The following is a 12,413-nucleotide window of genomic DNA, read 5'->3' as shown; positions in this document are numbered from 1 at the left end:
TAATTGCGATAATGCTAATCAATGCAACTAGTTTATCAGCATATACATAGGAAATAGAAGTTTAGCTTCAAAGCACAATATACACTGCCTATTCTTCATCCGGGAAGGCCCCCGCTGTGATCATTTGCTATCAAGAGACTTATCTGCTGAGCTTTAGTTATAAAGGGCTCGGGCCTGATCTTTACTATCTCAGATTTGCTTAAACTTTGATGAGGAAGTTCAAGTTGCAAGAGGTCTCCAGGTGTACCCTGAATTATCCCTGCAAATTCTCATGGAAGAATCTGAACAAACTCTACACATCAACTGCCTATTGGACTATAACCTACTGAACTGATTCAGGAAGGATTTTTACAAATCAGCATCATCACCATCTCTGCTATGAAACTGACCTAAGAACTATACTCATATCTGTACGTATAATGATTTTTAACCACAGTAACTCTTTTCTTTTTAAATAAATCTTAGATTAGTTAATAAGAATTGGTTGTAAGCATGTATTTGGGTAAGATCTGAAATATTCATTAACCTGGTGGGTAATGTGTCTGATCCCTTGGGACTGGTAGGACTTTATATATGGTGAATAAGGTTTTAAATAATCCTCACCATATAGACTTGGCTGTTTGAGTGGAAGCCAAAGGCTAGAGTGCTTAAAGGGAACCTGTCAGGCATTACAGAGGCTGTTTTGTTACTGGCCTGGTGAATATAATTATTAGAATAAACTACCCGTTTTGGGGATTGTCTGCCCTATTCTTTGCATTTGAGCATTTTCAGCATCATCCCTCCAGCAACCCCGGTCAAAGATGGCAAAAGACAAGCTCATAACAAAACGAGGAAGAACTCAATTAACGAAAAAATTCAACTTTATGTACACCTACATGTGATGAAATACTGCTCCTTCTGCTGCTGCATGCAGAATCTAAAGGTTCCAGTTTTGATATCAATTCTTCCAGTTGGCTACTGACATCACTTTGGGTTGAGAGGTCCAGCTGTGATTTCAAGTGCTCTAGTTTGTCTAGAGGCAAAAATTTTCTTGCCTAACAATACAAAAAGCAAGAGGTTTGTTAATAGTCTTAATGCACATAGGAAACATAACAGATGGGTTTTAATTTACTACCCATACAAGTATAGGCTAAGTTTTCTAATAAAGGAATCATTGCTGATTAGTTCTACAATAACATTTCAACACGATAAAAAGCTCCAAAATCCGAAGTGCAGAGTTTTATAGGATTTGGTTTAGGACAAAAGATAGATGTACTAAATGAATAGATGTATGAAAGAGGTGGGAAGAGGTCCTAACTTACTCTGCAGGAAATAATAGAGTTCTGGAAAAGACAGCAGACTCTGGCAGCAAGACTCCAGAAACCTCTTCTTAGCAGACGTTCTACACACCGCTCCACTAGCAGAAGAGAGAAGTGCGAGACTTTTCCATTCGTATGCAGACAGAACAACTCATTTCTGTACACTGCTATATCCTGGATATCTATATAAAACAGACGAGTAGAGAAGTCTTAGGGATGAATGTACTTATCAGTATTCCTTTCCATTTCTGGGTAAACTTGGAAACAATTTAGAGACAAGATGGGTGAGGCAATATCTTTTATTGGACCAAATTCTGTACTGGACCAATACAACGTAGAACAGATTTAGCGTGACACTCTGAGTAAGTTCCCCAGACCTGAAGAAGAGCTCTGTGTAAGCTCGAAAGCTTGCCTCTCTCACCAACAGAAGTTAGTCCAATAAAAGACATTTCTTCAGCCACCCTACATTTTTAATTTCTTGGGACTGACACGGACACAAACACATTGGAAACAGTTTGTACTTTTCCATCTGCCTACTAATGATTACAACAAATTTCCATTCCTGAAATAGACCAACAGAATATGGGATAAAATTAGATGACAGTACATTAATATATAATTATCATTGCATACAATTAAAATCTAAGAGTCCTTTGATCTTTACCAAGTTACTTGGAAGTATTTAATTACAAGTTATGCACCTTTTTTCTTTGGAAAAGAAAACAAACCAAAACGCAGAGACTACATAGCACAATGACAGGTCCCATTATTTGAAATTAATTAGTTGCTTGTTAAGGATTTAATTAATTTGATGTACAAGAAACACTTAATGTGCAAATGCTCCATAACACTGGCATTTTGAACTGTTAATATCAAGAGTGCAGTTAAATACTCTTAGAACAGTTCTAGAACCAATATAGTAAGCACATATGTGTTTGACATTTCTTAGTCCTTCTGTGTAACTCGGCAGTTGTCTAAACTGAAGAATGTAAATACAATTTAGAAGAACACTATACAAAAGTCTCCTAATCTGTTAGAGTCAGATCCACATCAGATATTCTTTGAAAGATAATAAAACAGAGTAAGGAGAAGCAAGGAAAGAAAACCATAATATTTATGATGTTTCATTGAATCACATTTGGTCATTTTATTTCTGAGATTCAATACACTGTCCCCTATTACTTTTATTGCACAAGCATCCAAATAAGTAATTTGTAAAGATTAGTTTTCAAAGGGTTTGGTTTTTTTTTAATATTCAAAAATTTGTCATATAAATTGCTGACTATTAAACTAGAAAGTTATTAATGAATGTTATTTTACCCTTTTGTGGAAATGGAAATTGGTTTACTGAACTGTAAGTACAGGACTTTAGAAAGTCAAAATGTAATGAACAATGCAGCAAAAACATAAGTTTCTTAAAGTTCACCTTTTACTTCACTCCAAAGTAAAACTTGAACGTTCTGAGGAATGAAGACATAAATGCCTCTTTCTGTCCACGTCATAACACAATGCTCGCTGTAAGCAAAGAAAAAAATATTAAGCATTGTTTCAAGAAGTTTTAACGTACTCATTTCAGAAGGAAATTCTCTTGCCAGAGTACGCCATTTAATAGTATATTTAATTAATCTATTATTTTTTTATTTAGAGAACAAGATCTCTAGATCTCTAAAACAAGATTTAAGACACAGCCTCCTGACCTAACACATCTGTTTTCTATAGTCTTTTACCAAACCTGCATACAGGGAATTCAGGTAGGAAGATTATTTTGTAGATTTAAAAAAAAACTGACTTTTGGAGAAGGTTTGCAGATTTACATGAAACTGTGAACCCGTAAAAAAATGCGTTTAGTGAAAATGTTAAAAGTTAGTACAAATTTATATTTTGTTGACAAGACCTGGAAACTTAAAGTAATTAGGATTTTGAAAAGAATTCACTAGACAACAGGGTTGGGGGGAAATGGGTTAAGAGGATTTGGAGCATGGGAAGAAGAGGATAAACAAATCAAAACTACTGCTCATGAGCTTGGCAGGATATTAATTTGAACAGATGAGATGAAAGCTAACACAAAGACAATATTGTTGTTAAAGCAGAGTGCTGGTAAATACTTACGTCAAATATAACAGTTTTGGGAAAGACAAAGACTGGAGAGAGCAGGCAGAAGTATTATACTGAGGATCCAACCTATAGAATATATAATATCTAAATGGCAATTGACAATTATTCATTTTAATTACAAAACACACGTTAGCAAAATATTTAAACCCTCAGTCCTGTAAACATTTACACACATGCTTAAACTTTAAGCATGTATTTAGTCCCACTAAAGTGATATGTATGAAATTAAACATATGGGTATGTTTGTAAGATTGAGGCTTTAGTTTTTTCTGTCACTTATGAACAAAGTTTATTGGCAAAATACCTACTATTACTAAAGTGGAATACTTAGGAATTTCAATATTTATTAAAGTCACAATCTGACTATATTACAATTTACCTCTAAAATTAATACAGGGTGGATGGATTAGCTTAAATCTTTTAACTAACAGAATTGTTTTTCACTGGCATTTTAAATAGCCATGAATATGGAAGGAAGAGGTCATCATAAACTACAAAAGGACTTTGTAAGGAGAGTGATCACTTTACATAAGCTATTACCAGCAGGAGAGTGGGGTGGGGGGAGAGAAAACCTTTTGTAATGGTAAACACCCATTTTTTCATGGTTTGTGTGTATAAAAAGATCATCTGTACTTTCCACAGTATGCATCCGATGAAGTGAGCTGTAGCTCACAAAAGCTTATGCTCAAATAAATTGGTTAGTCTCTAAGGAGCCACAAGTACTTCTTTTCTTTTTACAAAAGGACTGATACTTCAGAACAGGAAATAGAAATTTACAAGAGTCCAAGACCTCTGGTTGCCTTAACTCTTAAGATAATTTACAGTAAAGGTCAGAGATCAGTTTGTTTAAAAGTTTTTCCCACCAAAAACATTTAAAAATACGAATATAGAAAAAAATTAATTATTCTATGAAATAATTATGTAGTTATATTTTCCATAGGCATAAAGTACACTGGAAGTATTTCTGATAAAGCTATGACCCTTACCCCAACCTAACCCATTCCAAAAAGAGTCAAACATGTTACCAAACAGAAGTGCATTAACAGCTCTATGTTTAGTAATAATAATTTTAGAGCATCCAAAGGCAACACTGTAGATTTATTACTTTAAACTGCATCTCTGCTATGGAAAATATAACCCAAGAGTCAAAGTATGAATTCACTTCTCTAATCAAATATGACGGTAACTTGCTACAGCTACATTTAATTGGAAGCCAGAATTGACTACAAAACAAAGAAATCAGTTCTTAAAGCACTCATGCACAGAGCTCCTGCCAACTTGAAGATATGTAATAAAAACTGACCACTTCTAATTGAAATGGCAACCATTGCATTAGTCACTACTTAAGCATGATCTTTTGTCATTAGAAGATTTTTTTTTTCCTTTTAGAAGAAAACTTTTGGATGCAAGCGTGTGGGCGAGTGGATGCTATAAAGAACAGCTGAACAAATATTTCTGAGAGCTGCAAAATGAAAACTTTAGGCTGCATGACAAGTGGAAGTGTTTGTTCATGACTTGACTTTTTATTACTGTATTTTGTGACTTTCAGAGAGTAGCTTTCACAGAAAGAGTCACGGGATGAAAGCATAACCCAATTTATCACTAACCACCATCAATACCACTACCTTAGAGTAATAACGGGGAGAGGAGGAGATGAGAGCAGCTGTTTGAATTGATGGGTACTTAGCACCTCCCCTTCAAAGTTCGCCTCCCACATCCTTGACCCAGGACGTGCACAATATATTAATGGCTGCTGGCTCCCACAACTCTTTCCAACTGGGAAAAAACAGGCGCCGTATTCTCCATCTCTTTCTTTGTTACCAATTTTCCAGAATTTTTCTCTAGTGGGGGAAAATATATATTTAGACAATAAAGAAAAACAGGCTCTGTTTTAACATTTTCTTGGAGGACTGTAACCACCAAAGGAACATTCATAACCGTAAGCTTCCAAAATATTTTAGTTTGTATTTGATATGGTAAAGTTTATTGAATAGAATCATAGACTTTAAGGTCAGAAGGGACCATTATGATCATTTAGTCTAACCTCCTGCACAGCGCAAGCAACAGAATCTCACCCACCCACTCCTATAACAAACCTCTAACCTACGTCAGAGCTATTGAAGTCCTCAAATTGTGGTTTAAAGACTTGGAGGTGCAGAGAATCCTCCAGCAAGTGACCCGTGCCCCACACTGCACAGGAAGGCGAAAAACCCCCAGGCCTCTGCCAGTCTGCCCTGGAGGAAAATTCCTTCCTGACCCCAAATATGGCTATCAGCTAAACCCTGAGCATGTGGGCAAGACTCACCAGCCAGCCACCCAGGAAAGAATTCTCTGTAGTAACTCAGATCCCACCGCATCTAACATCCCATCCACAGGCCATTGGGCATATCTACCGCTAATAGTTGAAGATCAATGAATTGCCAAAATTAGGCTATCCCATCACATCATCCCTTCCATAAACTTATCAAGCTTAGTCTTGAAGCCAGATAGGTCTTTTGCCTCCCACTGCTTCCCTTGGAAGGCTGTTCCAGAACTTCACTCCTCTGTTGGTTAGAAACCTTCATCTAATTTCAAGTCTAAACTTCCTGATGACCAGTAAGTTAAACCAAAAAATCTCACCATTATAATTCAAAGTATAGAGTGATGAGATAGTTGCAGTTTAACCAAAACGAAACCTGTTTGCTTGATACAAGTCAGTTTTCCATTATTTTTAAATTTGTACTTTACGAAGACATTGCATACTTTCTGCATTAATTTTTACTACTTATTTTGATTTAGCAATCAAAGTAATTTCTATGCTATTTGCCTAGCCAATTGGGTCTATCTTACTAGGGTCTACACAGCAGGGCCGGTATCTTCCTTGCTGTCTCTGCTTAACTCAAAGTTTAACTGTGTCCATTAAACTGCATGTGCAGTGTAGACACTAAATACTGTTCTGAAGAGCTGTAAATTAAAGTTATCATTCATTTTAAAACCATGAAACCCAACCCCTAAAATCAGAAGCAAAACCAAGAAGTAAGTTAATACTGTTAAGATAATACTGCTAAGGGGTAATATCTGGTCTACAATATGTCAGAAAGTTTCTTCAATGACGAGTATGTATGACCAGCTAAATGGTAACAATGTTGAGTGATGAAATTTACAAATAATAAATGTAAATGCTAAAGAATAATCTTTCAGCTGATCCATTTGAATCAGTTTCCAGATTTAAGAGATGTTTTGATACTTTTGCAGTTAGTGTATAACTTACCTCTCAGTATCACACAAGTAGGAGCGAGTAAGTGAAGAAATAAGCAGTCTTCCATCCAAATAATCAAGCTGAACTACACGGGAGTCAACAGTGGTTATAATCTGAACTGGAAACATCACAAAAGCAGCAGCTGCCTAAAGGAACAAACAAAAAACAACATATACTGGGTTTAGGTCAATGTTGATAATATTCTATAAAAACGACATTAAGAAAAAATTGCAAACTGCTGCACTCAAAGGTCAGAAAACGGCAAACTTCAAACTGTTTGTGGTTGTTCACATTAATTTAACTCTGTCCTGTGTCCAATAACATACACCATTACTTTCCCCCTACAAATAAGACCCTGGATTTGAGAATGTTTATGTGAGTGAATAGCCCTACAGATTTCAATGGACTATCCACAAACTTTTTGGCCCGAGGGCCACATCGGGGTTGCAAAACTATATGAAGGGCCGGGTAGGGAAGGTAGTGCCCCCCCGAACAGCCTGGCCCCGCCCCCTATCTTCCCCCTCCTGCTTCCCGCCCTCTGATTACCCCCCTCAGAATCCCCAACCCATCCAACCGCCCCGCTCCTTGTCCCCTGACCGCCCCCTCCCGGGACCCCCGCCCCGAACTGTCCCCCCTGGGACTCCACCCCCTATCCAACCCAGCCCTCTCCTTGTCCCATGACTGCCCCGACCCCTATCCACACCCCCGACCCCTAACAGGCTCCCTGGGACTCCCACGCCTATGCAACCCGCCCTGTTCCCCGTCCCCTAACCGCCCCATCCAACCCCCCTGTTCCCTGTCTCCTGACTGCCCCACCTGCTCCTTGTCCCTTGACTGCCCAGACCCCTATCCACACCCCTGCCCGCTGACAGGCCCCCTGGGACTCCCACGCCCTATCCAGCTCCCCCCTTCCGTTCCCTGACTGCCCCCCCGAACCTCCACCCCCATCCAACCGCCCCCTGCTCCCTGTCTGCCTCCCGGGACCCTCCGCCCCCTTACCATGCCGGAGCCAGCCACACCGCCCACGCTGCCCAGCAGGAGCGGCGAGCCAGAGTGTTGGCGACACAGCACGATGAGACTGTGGGGGAGTGGGGACAGCAGGGGAGGGGCCGGGGACTAACCTCTCCGGCTGGGAGCTAAGGGGCCAGGCAGGATGGTCCCGCGGACCACAGTTTGCCAACCTCTGATCCACACACATACAGTTATTCACATACGTGCTTGCAAGATGGGGGCCTTGTTTATAGTGTCTTGTAATTTTTCTCCCCATCAATGTATACTTGTACTATATTCATTGTTGTACATCATAGTCCTCTTTGACTTTTTTTTTAGTAAGTTCTCTTTCTACATAAATGTGTCATTACCCATGTAATGCACATTTTCTTTTAAGCCTGTAATAGTCTCCCTTAGGTGTATTCCCTATGGGAATACACCTATTTACTAAGGTAACTTAGCTTCACATTTAATCGACCTACAAATGCCAGCAAGTTTCATCGTTCCTCTGCGGCATGTTGTCTAAATACCATTTACTAAATAATTCTCACATAGATGACTTGCATTGACTGTGGGCCATACAACAAGTAGCACACACCTGGGCTCTCACTCGTGAGGACACTGATGCAGCTGAACCAGGAGGCGCACAAGTGAAAAGTTCGTTACAATTCTCTAATTGTTCCATAGCCTGACTATTAAAGCTTTCGGTATTATTTAGCTTCAATGGCCAATTAACACTGTGGAGAAAGTACGTCAGAGTTTCAACAGTCCAATCCCTTCAACTGAGGGTTTAGTGCACACATTATATATTCCGGAGACATTTTACCCAGGGAAAACCAGGGAAGAATAGAGTTGACTTACTTGATATTTCTAAAATAAAACAAGCAGATTTTTTTCTTTAATACAAAGGCTTTCAGGCCTTCTTACAGTCTATATTTTATACATTATAAATAAGGTTATAGATTTGTCATGGCAGGAAAGAAGAGTCACAATAGCATGATCTTCCCACTTATCCGTAACTTTTTTCATCCATGACTCACTCACCTCACACCATCAGCTCCTGTCCTGCAGGCCTGGGACCAGCTCCCCGCTGTGTGTGTTGCAACCAGGTGTATGGGACTGCAGCACCACTCAGGTTTGGCCTGCCCCTCTATCACAACGAAGAGGCAGCTGGGCCAAATCTGAGCAGTGCTGCAATCCTGCATGCCTGGTTGCAATGCCCAGAGTGGGGAGTTGGGACCAGCCCCACAGGATGCAGGCTCTACTGCTCCCTGTGCTCGAGGTGAGTGCAGGTTGGGCTTGCTCTGAAGCCCCCTCCATTCCCAGGCTAGGATTAGGGTTGTGGTGTCAGAGCAAAGGGTGTTGCTGCAGCTGGTCGGTGCCCCCTCATTTGTCAGGGCACATTTTATCAAGAATCACAGAGCAGTCATAATAAAATTAGTAAAAATCACAGGCTTAGCAACTGCTCCATGATTTTTTAATATAAAATGCCCTGACAAATCTGAAGCCCAAATTATAAAAAAGCAAAAAAGATAGAGGCCAGTTTTCTAAAAGTTCTTTGCAGATTTAATGCTAAATGTATTGTTCAGATCTGCCATGATACGAACCTCAAAACCCGAACTTCCACTTTACTACAAATTTCAGTTCCACTTTTTCTCTTTTTTGCAATTGTTCTGGTAACATGTTTAACTGTGGAGCTGTGACATGATTTGGGACTTTCCTTATGTAAAACTTATGAATTCTGGTTCATATTATGAAATTGCTATACCATGGAAAGTCTCAGTGTATACTGAATCAGCCATTTGATAATAGGGATTGTATTATACATGGCACAGACCCTAACTAGACAGCTATGATAGGAACATCAAGAGTCATTAACATTTTAACAGGTGTACCTTGGCCATAACAGTTACCCATATGGGGAGACTGTGTTGCAAGAAACTAGTGTTTTCAGTCTGGACTTCAGACAGGCAGTAACCAAGCAACAGCACACCTGACGGTGGATCTTGATCACCTGAGGGAAGCTTTGAGGCTGACTAGGAGAGTAACATGGCAGAGGAACTGGAAAGTTATAAATGGACACAGTGTGCTCCGAGTAACTCTCTCAGTGCACAGAACAAGGTGGCTAGATGGATCAGGAGGAAGGAAGGAGAGGAAGGTCCTGGGACCCTGAATACACTAACCAAAATCCAAACACCTCTCAGCATGGGCACTCGGGGAGGGAATTGCATAAAGGTATTTAATTTTGCCTATATCTGTTTATCTATTGTGATTTCTGAATAAAGCATGACTAGTTTAGAAAGTCCTTGTGCGTTACCTCCTTTAACTTCACATGTCCCAAATGGATTAAACTATGAACCAGAACGTACATGAGAATGAAGCTCTGGGGAAGGTGTGCTTAAGCTAATGGGGAGACTGGAGGGTTTGGGGGGTTAGCACTGATCCTGGAAACCAAGACTGCTCAATCACAAGGTCCCATTCCCCATAAGTGTCATCAGAGAGTTTATGCCTGGGAAGTGTGCCCGAGAAACCAGAAGCCTATCCAGAGGAGCTTAGCAGCACATGGATCCAGCATGTGGGTACAAACAGCTGTCTGCCAAGCATCCAGTGGGAGAAGCTTAGCCAGGACTGTGACAAACTGTTTTTTGCCTTGTCTACAGGCACTATGCATGTCACTACATGCTCCAGTGAAATAAGGCTGCGTGCACACTTGTCACTGAAGTGTGTAGCAAGACATGACAGTAAGAAGTTCTGGCGGGGCGACAGCAAGGAAAGTCTCGGGCGGGGGGGGGAGGAGTTTCCCTGCTGCCTCCCCCATACCAGAGCCTTTCTCCATTGCAGAGTCTTTCCCCGTGGCAGGGAATGGACTCTGACACTACACTGTTAAAAACAGCAGTGTAGACATAGGAGGCAATGCTTGAACATGTAGAGAGCTACGTAGAATATATACTCATGTGTTTAGCAATGGAGGGCACTCTATTCTACTCACCTAAGACATGTCTACACTGCTATTTATACCTGTGCTAGCTGGGCGTGCTGTGCCTGTATTCTATATGCCGCTGTAAGTGTAGACAATTACTTAATATCATCCTGTACAGTGACGGACTCATTCTACAATTAAGCAGAAGTACCATAATAAGTGGTGCATCCATCTTTTGATTACTTAAGACTATCTGACGTAACCGCCAAGACAGAAATTATGGATTTAACCTCAGACTTCTAAAAAGGAGTTGCATCACTGTGCAAAAAATCCACCCTGAACTCAATGTCTGTTAAAAGTGGTAAATCGTACCTCCAAATTGAATGCTAATGTATTTTAGAATATTTACATTATATTGCCACTTGCTGGATTAGCTACATATACAGTCAAGAATTGAAGCAAACATTTATACCAGTATCTAGTTCATCACTCCTGTCTAGTCACTAAAACGAGCAGAACTTAATTTGCTAGTGAATTCTTTCCCCCACCCTGATTTTACTAACAAACATGGACACATTGAATCTGTGTGTCTGTCTGTTGGAATCTCCTCTCATTGTAAAGAAAATGGGTAACATTTTACCTTCCCTTGTTTGGATGTATTAATCTTGATAGCAGACACTTTTCCCACATGATCTCCTACAAAAACTCGAAGTGCGGCTGTATCCCAACAAAGAGATGTGACTTTTTTGCCTTTGTGCTCAGTGGAAACATAAATCCGCTCTGGCTTTCCACGACGCTCCTGATTGAGTTCCCAGACAACTACAAGGCCTTGACTGTAACAGTTAGGAGATTAACATTTTTAAGAGAACTGATCTTTTGAAAGTGACTATCATTTATACTAGTAGTAAAGAAGTGCTGCTTGCAGAAAGAGGCAAGCAAAGAATACATTTTGATATAATAATGCTGTGTTTGAATGCTGTACATATGAAAATTACGAGGTTGACCATTCTGAAAAATAAAGTGCTACATTTATCCAAAGATACAAGCTTCCACACACCAACCTACCAACGTACATCAGCCCTGACTTGGAGGGTTGCTCACTCAAACCTGGGCCTCTGTTCTGAAACTGCCAATAAAGGTGTCTGTTGTGAACAAAATAAATGTAACTAACTGGAATTTCAACGTATAAATGTTTTAGCTACCCATTTCACTTTATCAGGTCAGCAAACACACTTTCACCGTGCCACTGAAATGTCTCAGGCCTTAGCTAACAGGGAAATTGACCAACATGGCTACTGTGGAATACACTCCAGCAGAGAAGATGCTTTATAGCCTTGGGGCAGGAAGGGAAAAATTAATTAAATCGAATTTCTCACCTGGTGGCAACAGCAACATAATCTTCATCATGTAAACAACAGGCAACCCGGGAAATGGCACCTTCCTGATGCAAGAAAGACCAGTCAAGTGATGAAGTGAATATAGTTCCAAGTGCAGTAGTAAAGTTAGTTCTCATTACTACGTTTGGTTATAGACAGTTCTTATCCTCTATCTGAGAACTACAACAAGAGATGAAAGTCAGTCTTCATAGCTGCTTTGAGTGCTCTTGGATCCTTTGCCTTCTCTTCATTTTTTTTTTTTTCAGTGGAACTTACTGGTTGTGAAAAACGTCCAACTGACAGTCCTGGAGACTGAAGCCTTATGTTTATCCATTGAAGAGGAACATAGGTAGTAGCAGTGAAAATTATTTCATCTGACACAGTCTACGCAACGTCTTAAAATCTGGACTAAAGGAACCAGCTCCATGAGTGACAAGGGTTCAGTTTCCAAACCCATTCAATTCTGCCAGTGACGA

At 40.1% G+C, this 12,413-nt stretch overlaps 1 protein-coding gene across 11 annotated transcripts in view; it reads right to left on the bottom strand.

Annotated features, from left to right (window-relative positions):
* Positions 1-12,413, bottom strand: part of LOC140912629 (serum amyloid A protein-like) — a 59,048-nt gene that overhangs the window by 39,497 nt on the left and 7,138 nt on the right. For 7 of the 11 annotated variants that reach the window (XM_073347315.1, XM_073347311.1, XM_073347312.1 and 4 more), the window contains 8 exons: positions 11,938-12,002; positions 11,202-11,394; positions 6,664-6,797; positions 5,039-5,254; positions 3,408-3,479; positions 2,725-2,813; positions 1,302-1,480; positions 876-1,034 (listed from right to left, as the gene is read on the bottom strand). In XM_073347315.1, coding sequence (XP_073203416.1) covers positions 876-1,034; positions 1,302-1,480; positions 2,725-2,813; positions 3,408-3,479; positions 5,039-5,254; positions 6,664-6,797; positions 11,202-11,394; positions 11,938-12,002 — 1,107 coding nt within the window. Of the gene's footprint in view, positions 1-875; positions 1,035-1,301; positions 1,481-2,724; positions 2,814-3,407; positions 3,480-5,038; positions 5,255-6,663; positions 6,798-11,201; positions 11,395-11,937; positions 12,009-12,413 lie in introns of those variants that run through there. The other 4 variants (XM_073347318.1, XM_073347319.1, XM_073347317.1 and 1 more) reach the window with 3 other exon arrangements.

This window comes from Lepidochelys kempii, chromosome 6 (assembly GCF_965140265.1).
Source record: "Lepidochelys kempii isolate rLepKem1 chromosome 6, rLepKem1.hap2, whole genome shotgun sequence".
Lineage (NCBI taxonomy): Eukaryota > Metazoa > Chordata > Testudines > Cheloniidae > Lepidochelys > Lepidochelys kempii.
This window is presented reverse-complemented; position numbering and strand designations above follow the sequence as displayed.